Source organism: Equus asinus, chromosome 23 (assembly GCF_041296235.1).
Source record: "Equus asinus isolate D_3611 breed Donkey chromosome 23, EquAss-T2T_v2, whole genome shotgun sequence".
Lineage (NCBI taxonomy): Eukaryota > Metazoa > Chordata > Mammalia > Perissodactyla > Equidae > Equus > Equus asinus.
The window spans coordinates 46,920,739-46,945,897 of NC_091812.1; the positions used below are offsets into that span (position 1 = coordinate 46,920,739).

The 25,159-nt window shown below is 36.1% G+C and overlaps 1 protein-coding gene across 7 annotated transcripts in view; it reads right to left on the reverse strand.

The window, feature by feature from the left end:
• NFIB (nuclear factor I B) overlaps positions 1-25,159 on the reverse strand; it is a 226,093-nt gene that overhangs the window by 67,311 nt on the left and 133,623 nt on the right. For all 7 annotated transcript variants that reach the window (XM_070495807.1, XM_070495806.1, XM_014843520.3 and 4 more), the window contains exon 3: positions 23,881-23,934. In XM_070495807.1, coding sequence (XP_070351908.1) covers positions 23,881-23,934 — 54 coding nt within the window. The remainder of the gene's footprint in view (positions 1-23,880; positions 23,935-25,159) is intronic.

A 25,159-nucleotide genomic window follows, 5' to 3' on the forward strand; every position in this document is an offset into this window, starting at 1 on the left:
TTTACTAAAACTATGAAAGGCACTAGAAATATGTCAGAACTGTTTTGGCATCCACTAGACAAAATGTAACACCATAGGTCCCACTGGGCTCCACCCCTGCATGGAGCATAGTGAGACATCACTGAAAGGAGGGCTCCCAAGGATGAGTGATAATGCCTACCGACAACGACCTTACAGCAGTGGGGATGGGTGAGAATCAGGCAACTGGGTAGCCTGGGAGAAGCACCTGAAGCAGACGGCTTGTCACCTTCGTGCATCTTTTCATGCAGCACAGCCTTTACAATGGACAGACATTACCCAAGATGAGGCAGGGTAAAGAAAAGAAACAGTGGTTGACATAGTACTTGGCTAGCTAATAGTGCTTGCTCACAAGCATACACGAGACAATACTTAAGGACTCTGGCAAAATAACTAGGGAGGATCATGTTGGGGGTCAGGAGCCCTACAATGGTACAGAGGGTGAGACTCAGCAAAATGCAGGTTATTGCTATTAACACAACACAACCCCATCTGTAACCTCCAGGCTTCTGGGGCTTTCTAGAAACATAGTTTTCATGTGTTACATAGACCACTGCGAATCTAAATAGTTGCTACAAAGGCCAAAGACCTTAAAGCCATTTAGACACATTCATATAGTAAATTTTCTTCATCTACTAAAGGAATATGAGCATCTCTGAGGCGGAGCAGCTGCTTAATGGTTACAGAGCAATATTACACAACAGCTTAAGCCAGGAAGCAAAGCACAACTCAGCATTTATGGGATGCTGTATTTACACTACATGTATGCTTTTTAAAAAATAAAATTGAGTAGGAAATAAAGACCTCTGCAAACTGAAAACCCTCAAAGGCAATATCAAATTATATTATTTTACTTCTTTTTTTATTTTTCTCTCACAAAAGCAACAATAAATCACTGCTGAGAAGTTAATATAGTGTTTAACCTCCTTTACAAACAATAACAGAGGGACACAATGGCATATCTAACTGTTAATATCTCAAATTATAATCAGCACCATTTGAATGTTAAACAATATTTACATAGAAAATCCAAAGGAAGACTGATAACGCTCATTTTTATAGCCTACTGTATTCTATTCTTGAAATTAAAAAAAAAAGCCACAGCAAGCAGTTATTAAATTCATGAAAGCTTCTTCAAGTATTTGAAGGACTGTTAATGGAGGTGGTGTACACTTATTCTGCGTAGTTCCAGGAACTGGTTTTTGGCTCAATAAACAAATTTGTCATCCAATAAGAAAAGTCTTGGAAAGGAATGTGAAACCTTGCAAAGGTGGTAATAACCAAGACATGACAAGCTACTGTGCTAAGTTCTTCAAAAGCATGAATTCACGTAATGCTCACAATTATCTTACAAGTTGTCATGTCACTGTTACCATGTTACAGAGGAGAGAACTTGTGTCTACAGAGGTAGGGGGTTTCCCAGGGGCTGTGAAGACCCCCCATTAGATTTACGAATTCTCACTTTGGGTAGGAAATTGGATAAGAGCATCTCCGAAGCCAGTTGCAACCCTCAGATTCCACTTTTTTACATGGCAGTTTTCCTGTTAGTTTTCTTGCATTGCTCATTTGGAGAAAGAACAGGACACTGGGTATCTCCCAGGCATTTTCCAGTCCTGTGATTCCAATTGGTCACTTCCTCCAACAGAGTGTAAAAGATGCCTAAATCTTTCTGTTTATGGATGCAAAGGGGACTAAGATTATCCCACACTAGCTCTTTGCCTTCATATAACCTTCAGACAACTTCAGCTACCACAACTAACCCATTAGTGATTTTCTGGTGTTATGTGGTGTTATAAGACAGGACTCTATCTTCTGTTTCTCAACTGGTCTGAACTGTCCATGGTTAAAGATGGAACCATGATTATGAAATAGACTGAACTCCAGCCTATAGCCAAAGTTAACATTCCAGTACTAATTAAAAATGAAGTTTATTCTTCAATATGAAATGTAAATCCCTGACGGTGATTTAAATGATCTGGCAGAGAGTTGGAAGTTTTCTGACTTTGACATACTCCGACAGTACTATATTAATATGTTTATTTATGTTTTTCAGTATTTCCTTGCAGTCCATTACACTTTTTCCTGCATATATATAATATATATAAATACATCTTTTCATGAAATTGAGATCAAAATTAATTTTTATCCTGCTTTTTTCTAATTAACACTGTATCTTTCCCTTTAGATTAGTTTTTCAAAAGTATGATTTTAATGCTTGTATGATATTACATTGCATGGCTGTATCATATTTTGTTTGACCACTCTTCTATTGTTTGGCATTTTAGGTTATTTCCCATTTTTTAAAATATTATAAACAGCACTGCCATTAACACTCTCATACACAAATCTTTGTCAGCAATTCTCATGATTTCCTTAGGCTGCAGTTCCCAGAAGTGGAATTACTGGGTCAAAGGACATAAACTCTTTTAAAGCTCTTGGTAAAAACTGTCAAGCTGCTTTCCATAAAGGGTTTTGCCAATTTATATTCCCTCGGGCAGATCATGAGCGTGTCCCTGTCACCATCGGCTGCCAGAATTACATATTAGTCATTTTAGCAGGGACTTGCTTTTAATTGTGGCAAGTTGATAGAGAAAAGATATCATTACATTAATGTTATAATTTTCATTTTTTAATTATAATAGTTGGATTTTTTTTAGGTTTATATGTATTATTTCTTCAAACACAACATTCAAAAACATGTAAAATAAGAATTGTGATAGCATGAATAGCCTATTCCTAACATTAATGAGATTACTTCTAGAGTTTCATAGTTAACGATAATGTTGGCCATTAATTGAGGATTGATCTTTTTCTCATCATTAGATTTATTCACTTATTCCTAATTTTCTCAGAGTTTTTAAAAGTTTTCTGATTAAAATGGCTATTGAATATTATTAAATGCTTTTTTGGCATTAGTAGAGATTATACTTTTTTTTTTCCTTATAGCATTTAATGTTATATATTACTGAATTTATCTTTGCTTGTCCATGGAAGATAACTCTTTTAATTTACTGTTGAATTGGCTTGCTAACAGTTTCTTCCAAATTCTCTACATGTAGTTGGAATACTTTTGTGGGACTTTTCATATTTCAGTTGTCAAATTTTCATACCAGGGTTATATGCTTGCTTCATAAAACAGTTTGGATGACAGTCATTATTTTTTACAAAAAAAACATGAAAAGTTCTTGAAAGTTTGGAAAAACTCACTGGTAAAATCATCTTCCCAGAATCTGTTTCAGAGAAAATTTTGAGACAACTTTGAGTAGTTTATGAAATTTACTCTACTCCTGTTTTCTGGTCTTAAGATAATTTTAATATATTTTCCCCAAAAAATCATCAAGTCTCAAATTTTTTAATTTATTAGCACAGATATATTATGGTTTACTAAGTGGGATGGGTTTATTTTTACAGTATAGCAAAATTATAGTAAAATTAAGTTCTATTTTACTATAATTAATATTTTATTAAAATATACTATAAATGTCATAATTACATTAAATTTTGTTAAACTATACCAAAAATCAGCTTTGACGCTTAGTACGCAAACCTAAGGCAAGTGAAGCAACTTTTCTACACCTCACATTTCTCTTCTCTAAAATGCAGATGATAGTCACCGTACCTATGAGTCTGTGGAAACTGTATCTTGCCTTCAAACAATAAAAAAGAGAGAGATTTCATTTTAAGAGCAGGGGAAGGGAAGGCAGAACTTCCAAATTAACAAAGAGAAAACAAAACACAATGAATAGGAACTTAATCAAGACAGCAAAACTAAGGACCTAAGATGTAAAAATAAGCAATTAATATAAAATAATACAGATGGAATAAAATCAAATCTATTAATCACTACAATAAAGGTAAGTGGACTGAATTATCCCATAAAGGGAGCATAAATTATCCCATAAAGGGATGAACTCAAGCAAATAAAATCCAACGATTTTCAAGGAACACATTTAAGACAAAATGATAACAAGAAGAAAAAGTTGAAAATAAAATGGTAGGCAAAGAGAAATCAGGCAAATTAAAACAAAAAGAAAGCAGCACCAACTAGCAATGGTTAAGACGGAATTTCAGATGAATTACAATAAACAGGATAAAGAACATTATGAAAAGGCACAATTAATTAAGAAGATAAGTCATAAACCTCACATGTACCAGAGAATGTTGTGGATAAATGTATAAAACAAAAACTATTAAAATACAAGAAACTTGGAACAAATACAATTACAGTGAGAATTTTTAATATACCTCTTTTAGAATTGAACATGATTATTAGACAAAGACTAACTTTATAACATTCAAGCACAAACTATACTTTGTTGATATGTCCATGGAAATTTTATAAAAATTGATCATGTCCTTGACCAAAGAGAAAACTCTAACAAATTCTTAAAAATAGAGACTTGTTTAGTTCATACTATCTCATCTTTGGCAAATAAAACTAAAAGTAAAAAATAAAAAGTGACCAAATTTTCTGACCTACCTGAAAATTAAGAAAAGCCATGAATCAAACAGAAAATCAAAAGAAAAATTATAAACTATCTAGAAAGCAATGACAAGAAAAAGATAAAAGAAAAGGAAAAATTATCTACCAACAGATATGAGAAAAAACAGCAAAACAACCTACAAAAATTAAAAAGGGAAGTAAAGACAAAAACTGAAATTAATAAAATAGAAGAGGAATATTAAGAACCATAAATAAAAGGAAAGATGATTCTTTGAAAAGACCAGCAAAGTGGAAAAATTATTTTGCAAGCCTCATTAAGGAAAAAAAAAAAAAAGCAAAAATATACAAGTACAAGAATAGAAGGGAGACATAACCATAGAAACCAAATACATTAAAAGAATTATAAAGAGAATAACACATGCAACTTATTGACCACAACTTTGAAAACTTAAATGGGCAATTACTTACTAAAATAGAAGTAACCAAAATTGAGCAAAGTGGAAACCCAAATAGACCAATTACCCTAGTGCAGTGGTTCCCAAAATTTGCTGATCATTGGAACCACCTGGGGTTCTTGCTAAACAACTTCCACCCCCAGCTCTACTGGTTTAACTGATAGGAATGTGACCTAGACATGAGGATGTTCTAATTATTTTACTGTTGGCAAAAAAGACCTACCTTTAAATCTTACTACTCTCAATAAAAATTCTAGCAGGCTTTTTTTGGGTAGAATTTGACAAATTGATCCTATTTATATGAAAATAAAAGCACCCAAAGAATAATTTTTAAAATTTATTATAAATACTATAAAATTACAGAAATCAAGAAGACTCTTTAGTGTTGGCAAAACATACACATATAGATGAATGGGATGGACCAGAAATAGATACAAAAATATATGGTTATTGATTTTTTGATATGAGTAGCTCACCAACTCAAAGGAGAAAGAAGAAAGTCTTTTAAACAAATTGTGCTGGATTAACTAGATATCCATATATATGAAAAAAAGGACATCAACTCTTACCTCAAACCATGTGTGGTATATTCATATAATGGAACACTACTCAACAATAAAAAAGATACACTATTCATACATGCAACCACATGGATAAATCTCAAAGTCATTATGCTGAATTAAAGAAGCCAGACAAAAAAGGGAAACACGCTGTATGATACCATTTATATAAAATTCGAGAAATGTAAACTAATCTACAGTGACAGAAAGCAGATCAGAGGTGATCTGAGGATGGGGGTAGAGAAAGGGATGGATTCCCAAGTGGTCAGAGGAAACTTTGATATTGATGGAAATGCTCAACATCTTGATTGTGGTGATGGTTTCATGGGTATATACATAGGTCAAAACTCATCTAATAATATAATATATTTATATTCCCTTCCCTTTCCTTCTCATATATATACACACACACACACACACATATATAATATATATGTATATTATAGAGAGATATGCAATTTATTGCATGTCAATTATACCTCAATAAAGCAATTTAAAAGAAAAGTACCTCCTTGAGCAAGTGATCTGTAAACACTGGTCTACAAATTTTTAGAAAGTGACAGTATTTCCACACTACAAAAAGAATCCAAATGAATCAGAAACATTCAGTGCAATTAGGAAATTTTTTGAAGATATTAACTACAACCAGTCATGTATTTTTTGCGACTTCTAGAAAGCCATCTTACCTGTTCCCGCACTCATGATCATGTACACTCTATCAACATTACAGCACACTTGCTAAACAAAAGCACACAAACAGCAAATAGGCCTTCTTTACAATTCGTCAGACTGGGAGAGGAGAAACTCAAGCCATCTGAGACTGGTATCCTGAATCCATCATTGGATTAGAGCACTGCAATTCTCAGTCTGATACGTCCCTACAAAACTCATCATCAGACCATGCTACACGAGGTTAGGAGTCCAGAACACTCCCCAAACAGTCATGTCTGGGGTGTACTGTCCCTACAGGGCAGAAGAGGCCCACTGTAACTGTCTCTGTGAATCGCCCTGCTCCTCCTGGCTTAGTCAGGATCCGGGATGGTCTCATTACTGCAAGAACAGTTTACAATTTATATAGCCTATTATGAGTCTAAGCCTCCATTTCATAAATCCTGAACACTGCTGAACACTGTCTCTGGCCAGGCATTGCTTTAGATGTTAGGGTGACAAATGGAAGGATACAATCCTCATATCTGAAGGTGTTCAGAATCTACTAAGCAAAACAGACAAATAAATGTGATAAAAACGTAATGAGTGCTATTATTGTAAAACTGTATTGCAGGGAGAGTATGGAGAAGTCTCAGCAATGAGGTGTCAAGGGAGTACAGACATTCGAGGCAGAGAGACAACATGGACAAAGACACGAAAGAGAGGAACACGGCTAAGGCTAAATGCAAGGTGCATGTGGGCAGAAGAAGGGAAAGCAGGGCCCACATCATGAAGGGACATATTAGACGCTGTGCTAAGGGTTAGGTTTAGCCTGGAGTGGAACCTGGAAAACATACAAGGAAGGGAATGAAATAATCAGAGTTGCACATCACCATGGGCCTATCACGGACCTATGACAAGGATTAAGACCCAAGGCAAAAATATCAGCTACAGAAATTAGGAAAATTATTAAAATAACCCAGGGTGGTCTAGTTAAAAGCACACAGCACAAGGATTTTTAAAAAAATAATGCATTAAGGTGCTGGCCTGGTGGCCAAGTGGTTAAGTTTGGTGTACTGTGCACTGGCGGCCCGAGTTTGGTTCCTGGGCACAGACCTACACCACTCATCAGTGGCCATGCTGTGGCAGGAACCTACATACAAAATAGAGGAAGACTGGCAACAGATTGCTCAGGGCAAATCTTCCTCAGCGAAAAATAATGCATCAAGATTCAACAGTAACTATCTTCTTTTTTTTTTTTTTTTGAGGAAGATCAGCCCTGAGCTAACATCTGCTGCCAATCCTCCTCTTTTTGCTGAGGAAGACTGGCCCTGAGCTAACATTCCTGCCCGTCTGCCTCCACTTTACATGTGGGATACCTACCACAGCAAGGCTTGCCAAGTGGTGCCATGACCGTACTCGGGATCCAATCTGGCGAACCCTGGGCTACTGAAGTGGAACATGCAAACTCAACCGCTGCACCACCAGGCTGGCCCCAGTAACTATCTTCTTTTAAAAATATTTTTCCTTCCTCATCTGTTCTAAGAGGAACCCCATCGGCGGCCTTTCCTCATTCCTCTGCTCATCTTTCTACATGCTCTTTCAAAAACTCACCTTCTTCACCTGTTCACACTATGGAAAGCAATGTAATTCCTGTGGGTTATTTCTGGATATCAACTAGGACATATTAAGCATAAAACAGCCGAATGCTTTATTATGATCTGATGAGGATGATCATCCATTCCTTGCTTACTCATTTAGAAAACATTTTCCTGCTCAGAAAGTAGTTCAATTCAGAAAGTGACTGCAATTCAAAATACCAAATTTTGAAACTAAAAATCCATACATTAAAAAAAGTGCCACAAGATAAACAATGAGCCCACCATCTCACAATGCATCATGTCACTCGTCATCCATACTGGCCAGTGGCCTCTGCACCTTACCAGAGTAAGGCACTCGACAGAGACACAATGCAGCCCAGAGAAATGCACATGTACACCTATGCTACTTGCCAAATGACTTCCTTGTGCCAGGGCTCCCTGCAGCCTCTTCATCAATCCCCTGAGGTCTCCGACCCCCAGGCTAAGAACCCCCAAATCTTTATCATAGCCATGTGTTCTAGACCCTTTTCTCTTGATGGCTCACAAGCACTTAAAAAAAACTACAGCTTTATTGAGATATAATTCACACACCCTTTTAAAGTGTACAATTCAGTGATTTGTGGTATATTCAGAGAGTTGTGCAACCATCACCACTAATTCTAGAACATTTTAATCACCTTAAAAAGAAACCCTATACCCATTAGCAGTCATGCGCCCATTTCCCCAACACCTCCGAACCCTAGCAACCACTAATCTATGTTCTGTCTTTATGGATTTGCCTATTCCAGATATTTCATTCAATGGAACCATAGAGTATATGAAAAACAAAAATCCATCATGTCACTGTTTGTTTCTTGGTCATAACAAGTGCACGTGATGATTTGAATGATGGTAAGATCAAATCTGAAAGTCAAGTGGTCTTCCTGTGTTCTTCCTCCTGAACGCCTTGGCAACATGGAATATTCAAGGTATCAAATGGGGTTGGGAGAAGGGGAATATCTCTATTGGGATCAAGAATTAGAAATATTTTGGGGCTGGCCCCGTGGCCGAGTGGTTAAGTTCGCGCACTCCGCTGCAGGCGGCCCAGTGTTTCGCTGGTTCGAATCCTGGGCGCGGACATGGCACTGCTCATCAGACCACGCTGAGGCAGCGTCCCACATGCCACAGCTAGACGGACCCACAACGAAGAATATACAACACTGTACTGGGGGGCTTTGGGGAGAAAAAGGGAAAAAAATAAAAAAAAATAAAAAAAAAAAGAATTAGAAATATTTCAGTGCAAACAGGAGCGTGTCCCTAGTCCTATTATACAAAATAAAATGAAAGAGGGTAAGGTCCCTGAAGACCGGCATCCAAGTCAAAAGACCCAAAACGACTTATAACAACTTTGAAAACCAACATCTGATTTTTCTTAAATTCTTCTAGCATCAATGACATTATTGTGCAAAAGCCAACAAGAGTCAAAGTAGCACACAAAAGTACTTGCCTAAATTACTTGATACTTTGATACTCTTTTATAGTTCCAGAAAAAGAAAGAAGGAATGAGACTTTAGTAGATTTGCCTAATAACTTTAAATCACATTCTTCAATCCTATGGGGTAGAAACAGAAGAAAACTTAGGTAGCTAGATATATAGATCTACTTAGTACTTTATTCTGTTTGCAACATATTAGGATAGAATTGATCTTCTTTCCAATCATGATTCTCTACTACGCAAGTGGGGGGCCCTTGGGTGCCTTTGTACAGGACAATACGTCCAGCAAGCTCAGCTTCTGCAGAGTTCAGTGATTTTAACTGGCCTGGAGCAAGTCCACTCTATCTGTGATACAGAAGAATTCCAGTTTTCCAGCTGTGAGAAGGAAAATGCTTTGCATTATTAAATTGCAGCCATATGCTGCCAAAGCAGACCTTGTAAATACGGAGAAGGAAAAGAATTTAAATTGAGAGGAAACTTCAGATGCAGGCAGTCACTGTAAAAAGAACAGGAGATACTTGAGTGGAAGAGCAATCAGAAAAACTGCCCAGGGTAACGGGTACAGTCACAACCCTAACTTAGGGACAGTTATGACTGAGACCTCTTTTCACATGGGGCCTCTAACCTTCTCTGTGGGGAATCTAGACACTCAACAAAAGAAAGAAAGATTTTAAAAGACATCGCTGTAATGTATTTAACAAATTGCAACATACTTAGGTGCAAAGGCCTCTTGTAAGTTTTTTGCAACTAGGTGCAGTATAAATTAAGTGCCTACATCAATATATTAAAATTTCACTTGAACTCTATGTTACCTTATGACATCATTTCAGATACCACAAGATCCTGCAATCTGGTTCTAAAGTTAGGAAAAACAAAAGTTGAATAACTTACTGTAGCCCAAGGACTGGTCTTTTTCCCAGTTTTGTGAAAGGAGAGTATTGCTGTGTTTAAATGACACTTATGACCATGCGCCATGTGGGTCCCTGACATGTACAAATGCAAAGCACATGAATCTCGAGAAAAGATGGAGTAGAGGACAAGATAGGGGCTACAGAGCTCTAGCAGTGGCAATAACTTGGCGTAGAGGAAGCCCCCTCCTCCATCAGTACCCTGATCCCACAGACTCAGAAACTCTCAGCTAACATCTCTCACCAAGCTGATTCCTACTGAGGCAATGGTCACTCAAGATTCACCTCCATCATCTCCTCACCCCCTGCCCACTGCCCCTTGTCCCAGCCATTACAACTGCCCCCAGGGACTCAAGTGTGGCACCCATTATGAGTGCCAAGAGCCCCGACTCCATCCTTCTAAAGCATCTCAAGCATTTCTCATTTCTTTCTCTTTGCGGCAGCCCATACTCATAAACACTTAGGCCAAGTATATACAAGGCCAAACTTTTCTCATTTCTTCACAGGCAATGTACCAAAATAAATTGTATTATTTATCAGGGGCAGGAGAGGAGAGGCAAGGAGAACAGAACTAATAATGTATTGGCATTTATTGACTTAAGGTTTTTGACTCATGAAAAAAATAAGTTTCAATCTACATTTGCCAATAACTGATTGGGACTTTGGGCAAATCACTTACCATCTTTGCCCTGTTTTCATAAGTAAAGTGGAGATGTTGGACCACCACTGGACTAGTCTATAAGCATTGATATCCTATATTTTCTTGAGCAATATTTCTGAGAGTGCATCAAGCAAAGAAAGATATTAGATTATGCTGGCAAATTATTCATGTAAAAATTTAACTGTGTAGTGTGGGGGGGAGATGTATAAACAAATAAAAATATAAATTAAGCAGCAATCCAAATAGAGGCAGAGATGTCCAAACCTGCCTGGGAGAATGCAACAACATACATGAAATAGTGTCGACATGAAGTGTGAACAAGAGTTTGTAGTGCGGATAGGGCAGTCCTAGTCCCACCATGTGGAAGAAAGAGAAAGGAAGAGTACTTGGTGTACTTGGTATCTGATACTGAGCAGCATTTAAAGCCATGACATAGAATATGGATACACAAGTAGTGAGCTATCAGGAGTTACTTAGAAAGTCAGATTGGTGTTTTAGGAAGTGTATTCATATATAGGATTAGAGAAAGAAAGAGTAAGGAGAGAATAGAGGTAATTGTAAAGTTTTTGCACAATTTCAGGCAAGAAATAATATCTAGAGTCCAAATAAGAGTTACAGGAACTGAGAGAGAGAAGTGGATTCAAGAGACCTTTAAAAGGAGAGGATGGATGAATATGTGGAGGACGAGAAAGGGTTTCTGAGAAAGAACTCGCGAGCTACTCTCACCAAGGGTGCCTGGGTAGATTCTGGTGGCCCCAAGACATCATACACAGAGAAAAACTCAAGTCTGGTAGAAAAGAAAATGAGATGAATCTTGGAAATGTTAAACTTCAGTTACCCATGAGACATATAGGGAAATATGTCCAAATAGAAGTTGGGCACGTGAATCATTCGGAGAGAGATCTGTTCCAAAGGGGCATATTTAGGAATAACAAAAGGTGAATGAATTTAAAAGTCACAGGGGGAAGTGAAAACACACAGAGAACTAAAGACAAAGATCTGGTGAAGAAGAGGGAAGAAGTCACTATAAACAACTCAAAGAAAACATAATGGTTCCTGGATTACCAGGAAAAGGCTCTATTTTCAAAAGCACAGGCAACAGGAGCAAAAATAAACAAGTGGGACTATATCAACCTAAAAGCTTCTGCACAGCAAAGGAGACAATCAGCAGAGTGAAATGGCCACCTACAGAATGGGAGAAAATAGTTGCAAAACACGTATCTGATGGGGGGTTAACCTCCAAAATAGATAAGGAACTCCTGCAACTTAATAGCAAGAAAAAAAACCCCAACTGATCTGACTTAAAAATGGGCAAAGGACTTCAACAGAAGATATACAAATGGCCAACACAGCATGTATATGAAAAAACCCTCAACATCATTAATGGTCAGGAAATGCAAATCAAAATCACAACATCACTTTGCATCTGTCAGGACAGTTATTATTAAAAAACCGAAAGACAACAAGTGTGTGGAGGATGTGGAGAAGTTGGAATCCTTGCATTCTGTTGGTGAGAATGCAAAATGGTGCAGACACTATGGAAAATAGTATGGAGGTTCCTCAAAAAGTTACAAATAGAACTACCTATAGTCCAGCAATCCCACTTCTAGGTATTTATCCAAAAGAACTGAAATAAGGATCTTGAAGAGATATCTGCACTCCCATGTTCACGGCAGCACTATTCACAAGAGCCAAGATGTGGAGACAACCTAAATGTCCATCGATGGATGAATGGATAAAGAGAATATGGTATATACACAAAGTGGGATATTAGCCTTTTTTTTTTTTTAAAAAAAGGGCAATTTTGCACTATGCCACAACATAGATAAGCCTTGAGGACATTATGTTACGTGAAATAAACCAGTCACGGAAAGACAAATACTGCATGATTCCACCTATATGAAGTATCTAAAATAGTCAGTATCATAGGATCAGAGTGGAAGGGTGGTTGCTAGAGGCTGGGACAAAGGGGAAATGGGGAGTTGCTAATTAACAGGCATAAAGTTTCAGTTAAACAAGATGAATAAGCTCTAGAGATCTGCTCTAGAACATTCTAACTACAGTCACTTAAAAATTTCTTAAGAGGATAGATCTCACGTTAAGTGTTCTTACCACAATAAAATTTTTAAAAATTTTAAAAGCAAGGGAAAAGTTTTAAGTAGAGCATGGTCAATTGGATCAAATAAATGCTCAAGAATATGGAAGCAGGAATAGACTAGAAAGGAACCAATGGACTTGGATCATAAAAAGTTGTGAAATTAATGAGACTCTTTTCAAGTGGGGACAGAAGCACAGTTGCAAGAGAAGTCAAGAAGGAATTTGAGAATCTTTCATGTCATGTTATGGAAAAGAAAAGAGAGATAGGATACTTGGTTGAAGGGGGTTTTCTGAATGAAGGGCAAAAGAGGCATTTTTTAAAGTAAGAAATAAGTTGCCAGGAAGGATTTAATAGAATAAGGGATATATATGAAGAGGGCCAGGAAAAGTAAGGGAGAGAGAAAATTTTCAATGGAGACAAAGGCTGGTGGCTTCAGAAAGTGGGAACAGCACGGAAAGGCAAGTGGGAGAAATATTTATACAATGTGAATACAAAGGACTGAGATACAAAGTGTTGCCAGGGGAAAAGCAATCTCTAATGACACATTTGTACTCTTTCTCATATCACTATTAAAAACTATGTAACAAAATTTCACTTCACATGTCCTTTGACGCCAAAAGGGTTAGAAGAAAATTGACTATGTAAAAACTATAATTCTATTCTACCATGAGACTTGAAAATATGTGTGCTTGCCTCTTTTATATAATCCCTAATATTCTATTCTTATGCACCTTATCTTGATCTGTAACTTGTCTATGTCAACTTAAGTCTTTAAAGTAGTGTAGTGTTCCACACATTTCTATTTGGATACACATCAAATGATACTTCCTGCAGGAAGTCTTCTTGATCGACCCAGCCAGAAGAGAAAGTAGGATGAAAAAGCCTTCACTTTTATCAAGCACCTGCCACTCGCCAGGTATGCTCTCCCATCTGATGCTTACAACTAGCAAGGATATAACTGACTGTGCTGAGTTCCAGAGAAGTTGGCTGAGTTGCTCATGTTCCTCACGGCCCTCAAGATCATTGTAAATCATGGAGCCTTGATTCAAAGGAAAAATTTATTCCAAAGTTCATGTTCTTTCCTCTCCACCATGCTCCCTACAATGGCTGGAAACTATTTCACAACTTTGAACTCCCATGATGCTTGAGTTGTAGCACTAAGTAATATTTAGTCTTCAAGATATATATAAAATTTTATATATATTTATGGACAGAGAGGTTTGAGGAGAACAAAGTTCAAGTGTAATTCACTTTAAAAAAAAATCTCCCACAGCATCTAGCCTAATACCATGTACACAATAGATGCTCATTAAATATCTGTGGCTGAAAAATCCACCTATAAACAGCTCTTTCAGGGCTGTTTATTGTTTTTGGTGTGCAATGTTGTATATTCCCAGCTCCCCTAGGGCAAATGACTGTCTCTACTCATTTAAAACTGACTCAACCCACATCCTGTTTCCTGTAATGTAATATTTAATTCTAAACTCAGCAACCAGCGGGCACTCAATTAATATTATTTGTTGCCTAACAGGGTGGGTAATTGGGGAGATGTGGAAAATTCTCCTTTTAGGACATTATAAGATATTCCTAACTTGTCTTTTTTCCCCCCACAAAATTCATATTACAAGTAATCAGGCTGGAATCATTGTAGGGGCTAGGCATGGTATAGATGGACTTTCGAGGAGTGGGTTATACACAAGTACCCATAATGCAGCCTGTAAAAATAAGTAGCTGAGGGCTACGCATCATTCTGTCTTTTTAAGACTAATTTGTGAAGAAAACACACTCCTTATTCTCTCCTCTTGTACTCTGAATTCTATCCTAAATTTGAACATTTAAGAACTTTACTGAATGTGATGTCTTTTGAAAAGTTAGAGGATAAACAAGCAAAATGTTACTGAAACAAAATCTGTTAGAAAAAAAAAAACCCTTTGATTTTTGCACTAACTTGCATGGACCTCATTCTCAAATTACTTAAAAGCTTTACCTATGATGTCAGGTCTTACCACAGTTAACTAATCCTTTTAGTGTCTTTCTATTTATACTTTTATGAACAGAAAGCCTGTTTATCATCTGTTGCATATTGCCTAGTGCCAAAGTTTAACATTACTTCTAAGTATCATGAAATAGTGCATTTCCCCATAAAAAACATCTTGATTCTGGTGAATACAATAAATGAGGATATGAGAATGAGTGGGTATGAACTTATTCACTGAGGAGTGAGAGTTACGATAAAAAAAATCATGGCAAATTTTCTCTTTTCTTCAACTTTGAACACCATATTCTAAGATATATGCTCTGTGAAGTCCTTTAGGGCCTATGCAAATGTATCTGCCTTCATATGAAAATAGCAAAGAAAAATGTTGTATTATTTCTGTAACTAACAGAGAGTATTGTTTGTCCCAAATTCTAAGTTTTGAAAAAAATTGAGAAGTCAAGCAAATATGGGTCCTAGTGATCCCAACAGGTGACAACTACAACTATAGATGTTGAACTAGTTTTCTTGACAATGATTTGCTTGGTTTTCATCTGTTTCATGACAACCCTCTGTTAGCTTCAATCTCAGTATCCATAAAACAGAGCTGGGGAGAGATCAACCTCAAAATTTTTATGATTTAAAGAATTTCTTAAATGGAACACCAGCATATTGCCATAATTATGGGTCAAAGAAGAAATCAAAAGATAAATAAAAAAAAACTTAAGACAAATGAAAATGGAAATGTACCATACCAAAATTTATGGGATGCAGCAAAAACAGTGCAAAGAGAGAAGTTCACAGCAATAAGTGCCTACCTCAAGAAACAAGAATAGTCTTAAATAAATAAACTAACTTTACCCCTCAAACTAGAAAAAGAAAAACAATGAAGGCCAAAGTTAGTAAAAGGAAGAAAATAACAAAACTCAGAGCAGAAATAAATAAAATAGAGACTAAAAAGACAATAGAAAAGATCAATGAAACTAAGAGCTTTTTCTTTGAAAAGATAAACAAAACTGACAAATCTTTAGCTAGATTCACTAAGAAAAGAAAGAGGATTCAAATAAATAAAATCAGAAATGAAAGAGGAAATGTTACAACTAATGCCAAAGAAATACAAAGGACCATAAGAGACTACTATGAACAATTATATGCTAATGAATTGAACAACCTAGAAGTAATGGATAAATTTCTAGAAACATACAACCTACCAAACTGAATCATAAAGAAATAGAAAATCTGAACAGATCAATTACTAGTAAGGATATGGAATCAGTAATCAAAAACCTCCCCACATACAAAATTCCAGGACCAGATGGTTTCATGGTGGATTCCATCAAATATTAAAAGAAGAATTAATATCAATCTTTCTCAAACTCTTCCAAAAATAGAAGAGGAGGGAAATCTTCTAAACTCACTTTATGAGGCCAGCACTACCCTGATACCAAAACCAGACAAAGATGCCACAAGAAAACATGATTACAGGCCAATATCCCTGATAAACACAGATGCAAAAATCCTCAACAAAACATTAGCAATTCAATAATCATTAAAAGGATCACACACCATGATCAAGTGGAATTTATTCCATGTATGCAAGGATGGTTCAACACCTGAAAATCAGTCTATGCAATAAAAAACATTAACAAAATGGAGAATAAAAATCATACAATCATCTCAATAGATGAAGGAAAGAATTTGACAAAATTCAACATCATTTATGATAAAAACTCTCAACAAGGCAGGTATAGCAGGAATGTACCTCAACATAATAAAGGCCATATATGACAAGCCCACAGTTAACATCACACTCAATGGTGAAAAGCTGAAAGCTTTTCCTCTAAGATCAAGAACAAGACAAGGATAATCACTCTCACAAGTTTTATTCAATATGGTATTGGAAGTCCTAGCCACAGCAATTAGGCAAGAAAAAGAAATGAAAGGCATCCAAATTGGAAAGGAAGAAGTAAAACTGTCATTGTAAGCAGATGACATATATTATATTATTATATATAGAAAACCCTAAAGACTCGATCAAAAAACTGTCAGAACCAGTCATTGAATTCAGTAAAGTTGCAGGGTACAAAATCAATACACAAAAATCTGCTGTGTTTCTCTACACTAATAACGAACTATGAGAAAGAAATTAAGAAAACAATCCCATTTACAGTTACATCGAAAAGAATAAAATACCTACAAATAAATTTAATCAGGGAGGTGAAAGACGTGTATATTGAAAACCACAAGACATTAATGAAAGAAATTAAAGACACAAATAACCAGAAAGATATTTCATGCTCATGGATTGGAAGAGTTAATATTGTTAAAATGTCCATACTACCCAAAGCAATATACAGATTCAATGCAATCCCTATCAAAATTCCAAGGGCATTTTTCAGGCATTTTTAACAAAAATAGAACAAACAGACCTAAAATTTGTGTGGAACCATAAAAGACCCCAAACAGCCAAAGCAATCCTGAGAAAGAAGAACAAAGATGAAAGCATCATGCTTCCTGATTTCAAACTATATTACAAAGCTATTGTAATTAAAACATGTGGTATTAGCATAAAAAGAGACACATAAAGCAATGGAACAGAATAGAGAGCCCAGAAATAAACCCACACATATGTGGTCAATTAATTTACAACAAGGGAGCCAAGAATATACAGTGGCAAAAGGACAGTCTCCTCAATAAATGGTGCTGAGAAAACTGGAAAGCCACAGGCAAAAGGATGAAACGAAACCCCCATATTATCCCATACACAAAAATTAACTCAGAATGGATTAAAGATTTTGAACATGAGACCTGAAACCATAAAATTCCCAGAAGAAAACATAGGTGGTAAGCTCCTTGACAACAGGTCTTGGTAATGATTTTTTGAACCTGACACCAAAAGCAAAACCAAAAATAAATATGTGGGACTACGTCAAACTAAAAAGCTTCTGCACAACAAAGGAAACCATCAAAAGAATGAAAATACAACCTACTGAATGGGAGAAAATATTTTCAAATCACATATCTGATACAGGGTTTATATCCAAAATATGTAAAGAACTCATAAAACTTAATAGCAAAAAACCAAGGGGCTGGCCCGGTGCTGCAGTGGTTAAGTGCACACGTTCTGCTTCACCAGCCAGGGGTTCGCCAGTTCAGTTCCCAAGTGTGGACACGGCACTTGCCTGGCAAGCCATGCTTTGGTAGGTGTCTCACATATAAAGTGGAGGAAGATAGGCATGGATGTTAGCTCAGGGCCAGTCTTCCTCAGAAAAAGAGGAGGATTGTCAGCAGATGTTAGCTCAGGGCTAATCTTCCTCAAAAAAAAAAAAAACCCACCAAACAACACAATTTAAAAATGGGCAGAAGATCTAAATGGACATTTTCTAAAGAAGACATTCAAACGGCCAACAGGTACATGAAAAGGTGCTCTACATCATTAATTATCAAGGAAATGCAAATCAAAACCACAACGAGATATCACCTCACTTGTTAGAATGGCTATTATCAAGAAGACAAGAAATAACAGGTGATGGCAAGGATGTGGAGAAAAGGCAACTTGTGCACTGTTGGTGGGAACGTAAACTGGGGCACCCACTATGGAAAAGAGTATGGAGGTTCTTCAAAAAATTAAAAATAGAACTACCATATTATCGAGCAATTCCACTTCTACAATTAGTAAAAACATTAATTTGAAAAGATATGTGCACTCCATGTTCACTGCAGCATTATTTACAATAACTAAGATATGGAAACAATCTAAATGTTTATCAATAGATGAATGAATAAAGAAGATGATACACAATGGAATATCATTCAATCATAAAAAGTGAAATCTTGCCATTTGTGGCAACATGAATGGATATTGAGGGTGCTATGCTAAGTGAAATAAGTCAAAAGGAGAAAGACAAATACTACTTGACCTCTTACATGTGGAATCTAAAAATATATATATATAAAATAAAATAAAGAATTTTTAAAATGTAAGACGAGTATATTGCTATAGTTAATAGATATTCCTTGTTTAACTTATTCAATTATTTATTGAGCTCCATCTTTGTTCCATAAGGATATCAGTGGCTTATTGCACATTCACCCAATAGCTGATGCTAATGGTTCCCAAAGGTTTTGCCAGACTACATGCAAAAGTCAACACACAAAATAGCACAAGCACTCTTTAAAATTTGCAAAAAAGAAAAGTAGGATGTTAAGTCCATGTCATTCCATATAAGAAAGCTCTGGTTAATGATATGTGGAATGCTTCATAAGTTTTCATCAAAGAATGTACAAAAACTGCCCTAGGATTCAATGTTTCTTTTTATATTTCCCACCAAGGGAGAGCTCCCCAGAAAACTACAGCCTTCCTAAACTCCAAAACGAGGCATCAGCTTCTAACTGACTTAGAGGCAAAATCCAACTTGTCGATTGCCTTATTTTCCCTGGATATCAACCATTCCAGCATTAGGCAAGTGATTGAGATTGGGAAATCTAGAGCAACTCAAAGCTAAATTCAAGATTACAATCTGGGGCCGACCCTGTGGCGGGTGGTTAAGTTCACGTGCTCTGCTTTGGTGGCCGGGGGTTTCGCCAGTTCGGATCCCAGGTGCGGACATCGCACCGCTCATCAGGGCATGTTGAGGTGGCGTCCCACCTAGCACAACCACAGGCACTCACAACTAGAATATACAACTATGTACGGGGGGGGCTTTGGGGAGAAGGAAAAAAAAGGAAGATTGGCAATAGTTGTTTGCTCAGGTGCCAATCTTTAAAAAAAACAAAAAAGATTACAATCCAATCACACAATTCCTGAAAGTGGCTGAGGAGTTTTTAATTACTAGAAATAGGTCTAGGAACCCAAATTAATGGTTTAGTCTTCTTTAGCCCACAACAGTTGTCTGCTATAGTTGAGAGAGGACTCTTATAGTTCTCCTGCTTAGAAGGGATTAATTTAATATTCAAAAAGAAGTAACTGAATATAAACATATAACTTCTGACTCCATCATAAACAGGGGAAATGTGCACTGTGAAAAATGAAGGGGCCTAGTGCTTCTTGACCAAAGTAACAATGTCATGCCCTTGGGCACCATCAGACTTTTACAGCATCTTAGCCCTGAAGAGATTACGGTGTGCATCTCCACCACGTAACAAAGAATACAAACAAAATATTAAATCACAAATAGTATAAGGCATACCATAAAGACTATTTAAATCCTTTTTAAAATAACAACAAACTACTTAAATCCTTTTAAAATAATGAACATCATATTCCCTCCTCCCAAAAGTGTGTTGCTTTTGTTTCTTGTGCTTAATCTGCTGACTAAGCACTAATCTCAATTAAGAAACACAAGGTAAAAACTAAAGGCTATCTTGGGTTGGTCCTGTGGCTGAGTGATTGAAGTTACTTGTGCTTTGCTTTGGCAGACCACGATCGTGAGTTTGATCCTGGAGGTGGATCTACTCTACTCATCAGCCATGCTATGGAGGCATCCCACACACAAAATAGAGGAAGATTGGCACAGATGTTAGCTCAGGGCTAATCTTCCTCAAGCAAAAAACACAAACACCTAAAGGTTATCTGTAGACGTCCATACTACAGTTTGAAGAGGTTTAAGGTCACCCTTCGGAAGGTCTTCTGAATTAGCAAGGAGGTGGTCTCCATGTCAGACTGTCATGTCTGAGGCTGGAGAAGAGCCAGACTAGAGGGTGTCTGCATCCGTACTTATAGGAGGACTGGATGGGATTCCACCTTCATGTCAACAGTGGGGAACAGATTTCAAAGACCTTTATCTCCAAAAGGGCGTGAATTTTTGCCATCTCTTCTCAAACACAGGAGTAAATGTGTTGGCACTTAAGGTGATCTCTTTTTTTTTTGTTTTTGCAATCAGAGTAGACATTTTTAATACCGCATTTTACATTCTATCATAGGACTATGTAGGGTGCATACTTACTTAGCAAAATTCAAGGAAAATTAAACTAACAATAAAATAATAATTTAAGTAAATGATAAATATATAATTTAATAAACATATTTGAAATACTAGCAATTACACTTTGAGATTGATATATAAATGAGAACTCCACATTTAATAGCATTAACTTATTTATGACATTTTTACATTATGTTGATAAAAGGATGAAATCTGTCTTTAAATTTCAAATTACATTAACTATCAAACTCTTATGAAGGTGATCTCTTCCCAAAGTTTAGTTTCTCTTTGTGATAATAATACAAGCAACGAAGTGATTTGACTGTTTCATTACTTATGATAGTAAATTGAATTTTCCCATAAACGCATTGTGCCTTCTGAATCTGAACTTCGGAGATTTCACATTTCAGCCAAAGCCAGAACAGAGACATGAAAAGAACCTCCTAACGATAAATTATGCTCTAAAATACCACACATGCTTATACTTATTAAAAGAGCTTTTAATAATAAGTATAATTTATCCCCAATTGACTACAAAACCTTAATAAATTCTGATTTTTTGCATTTCAAATTAGAAACTATTCTATATTCTAAGTGATCTGATTTATTTCAAGGTATTACAGAGTAAACTCTTACTTTCATCAAACAGAATTCCTTAATAATCTCTATGTTAAGTCCATAATATAATGATACACAAAGTATGTTAAAATGATGGAATGCTTCTGGATCATCAAAGAAAATTCTAATTATATACCATTTAATTTTGGTATTATATATGTTTTATTATATTCTAACTCTAAAAAACTGGTAATTGATGTACGATTTATATATATACACAGTATTCAACTAATTTTAATATGCACTTATCTACAACATCCCAGTTTTAAGACATACTTCTCAAAAAGGTTAGATTTCCAAGAAAATTTTTTAGAAAAGAAAAAAATTAGAGGTGTTCTACCTTGATTATTTGTTTGTCATATTTATTTTTATTTTATTATTTTTGGTGAGGAAGATTGGTCCTGAGCTAACATCTGTGCCAATCTTCCTCTATTTTGTCTGTGGGATGCCACCACAGCATGGCTTGATGAGCAGTATGTAGGTCCACACCTGGGATCCAAACCCGTGAACCCCAAGCTGCCAAAGCAGAGCACGTGAACTTAACCTCTATGCCACCAGGCCAGCACCTCTGTTTGCCATATTACATGCAGACAAATAAATCAAGAGATGATACATCGAATGCAGCAAAAGAAAAATTTAACCAAGCTTCTAGACAAATATTGAAAAATTGAATTCTGTCATTACATAACTATTCAAAAGTTATTCATTCAGTTCAAGTAGAGAATATTTTTAAGTGAGCATAATTCTTTCTGTACATGTTCAGAAATGCATTTCAAACAATAACAGCTTTATTAGTTTCAAATCGAGCTGTCATTCAAATGCAAAGAACATATCCTTTGTTTAGTCTGACTTATAATACTTATCAAGTTTTTCTACTAAAGGTCTCCCCCAATTCTTTGTAAAATGAATGAGGAAGTTTATAAAAAATGTTTTGACACAATTCACTTTGGCTATTATGCTACACAGAAAAAACTAGTCAACTGAAAAACAGAAATTTTAGCCAAGTTAAAGATATTATAAGCTAATGAAATCTTCTCAACTTCAGGAAATTTCTGACAAAATTTATTATATTCTAAATAGTTTGTCTTTTTGATTCTAATCTCCCATCCACACATACACAAAGATGATACATTTAACTGAAAATTACATTCAAAACTGTTCAGTTTTTTGAATGTTCTGATATCAATTTGTAATAATAATAAATGATTTTGATGAAATCAAAGAAAAATCAACTTAGTATAGATTTTAAAATCTATATACAGTTAGAACTTATTTTTGAAGTATATACTACTTTTGTCAAACAATATGATTTTGTACAATACAGAATAAATTAATACGCAGTTAGAAAAAAGATAATTTTTTCTAAGATAAAAATGAAGAACAAAATACAGGCAAGACTCAGACAGGAAACATATATTGTTTTGACTTCATTTTTACTTGCATATTAACACTCTGTATCTTTCAAACATTTTAAAACAAGACTGGTCTGACATATTTTCTTGTGGTTTAGGGGTTCTTCAGGTATTTCTACCACACATAAGCAAAGCATTATGACAAGGAATATCAAACGATTACGGACCAAAAGCCAAGTCTACCTGAGGAAACTTTTATTACATTTTATCAATTTTTTGGTTTATCTTCAATGAAAAGATAGATGAGATTATTCTGGGAGGTGGAGGCCATGTGTGGTTAGTTTGGTTTTTTGTTTTGTTTTGTTTTTGTTACTTTATTCTTAGAGCAACTTTTTTAGCAAAGCCACAGATATAATTAAAATTTTTATGAATATGAAATACTAGAAATTCTTCTTCACACTAGTTTTATCTTATGAGGAAAGACACTACTCTTGAATTAACATCAAAATTCTACACGTTCAGATTTAGGAGCAACAAAACCATGAAGACAGCCAAGTTATAAAAGCCCATTTTCAGATCTGGAACAAATTCTGAAAATAAAGAGGGTATTTGGCATACATTATACTAAAGGAAAAGTCCTGCTTTCATTATTTCCTGATTCTGGGAATCCAATAAAAACCTTATGGAATAAGAACCCGATTGCAAAAATCTTTCACTGAAAATGTAACCAACCACCACCACAATCCCCCTTTTAAAGTAATGTGACTCGATAACCTATAACAAGAGTACGGAAATTTTTACTTTCTCTTGTGCCTTTTCAAAGAAAGGTTAAAAGGTTTTTTGGCTTTTCAAACAACAATGACGTTTTAGCACCTGAAAGATACGCAACTAAAACACATGCATATTCATTTTCAAAAAAACACCAACAAAAATTAAAACATTGGTGATGAGGTACATTCTCATGACGACAGTACAGAAGTATTTGCCACTGTGAAGGGCCTGAACAGAATCACATCTTGTCCTGATCGTACCTGCCTGCCAGAACAAAATAGGCAGCTGACCAATTATGGGGTGTTTATCTATACAGTGGTACCTTTGTTCTCCAACAATGTCAGATCGCAAATGTCCTGGAACACATATTTACCTGGAGGATTCTTGGCAGGATCATTGTGGCTTGGACTTCCTGATTGTCCAGAATCTGTAAAGAAATCACAGAAAATGTTTTCTTTTTAATTTGTTTTGAAAGAATTTCACAATCCGCAGAAGGACTTGGAAAAAAAAAATTTTTAAGGTACAACAATGAAGTTGAGTGTTTAAAGAAAGTATACTTTCCCAAGCCTTTCAGGAGCTACATTTTGTTTATCAAACTAGAAGAATGTCTATACGTATTTCTATGTCAAAAGGAAAAGAGTATAGATCTACAATATCCCTGGGGTAGAGAAAGGCTTGTTTGAAACAAAAGGTCTGGCTACAAAGCCAGTGAAGGTGGTTGGAAGGTTGGGCCTGTCAGGAACAATATGAAATAAAGCAGATCCATCCCTAAAAATGCAATCTGAGTGTAATTAAACATGCTTTAAAAAACCTGAAAATGTTTTTATTTAATGAGTAAAATACACAGAAAGGAGAGTCCGTTTTTCCAGGATTTCATGTGCATGCACACATATCCACTCCAATAATCCCCCAACCTATTGGATCCAGGCCCAGATTTGTCTGCCTCCCATAATAGCAATCGATTTGCAAACACCAAGAAAAGCATAAATTACTAGGTAGAAACCAACGTGGCTTTGTGGAGAGCAAATTGTTGGATCAATTTAATTTCCATCCGTGATAGACGGGCACAATCTGCAGATAAGGAGGAAGGGATCAATGTAGTAGATCTGAATTTCCTATCCCACATTATTCCTCGTCGATGCCACAGAAAGGAACATGGAGACTATACTACTGTTAGGCAACATGCCTTTCCTAACTAATCTGACAGTGTTGTGTTTTGTTCACTCCTCTTTCCTCCATGTCTCCTCTGCATTTATCTGTGTCATTTGCCCCATATTATTATATACTTACTTGCAGGTTGCTTTGTAATCTTCTTTTATTGGTTCTAGTATTTAAGCTTTGTCTCCCCAACTAAATTGCATGCTCCTAAGCAGAGGCAGAGATTCTGTCTACTTCTTTTGTGTCTTCCTCAGTGTGCCGGTCATGGCTGTGAAAGCACTAGGCTTCCAGTAAATGCCGGAGGAACTGATGGCTCAGATTCAGCAGCCTTCTCTGCTTGCCTAGAAAAGGCAATTTTGAACTTGATAGTGAATTTCAACAGAATGTGATAGGTAGCCACAGACAAGTCTCCTCCCGGAAGCGCTGCCAGTGTACCTAAGACAGGGATCCAGTCTTATTCAAGCAGAAAAATCTCCTGCTGGTTTTTTCAGCAG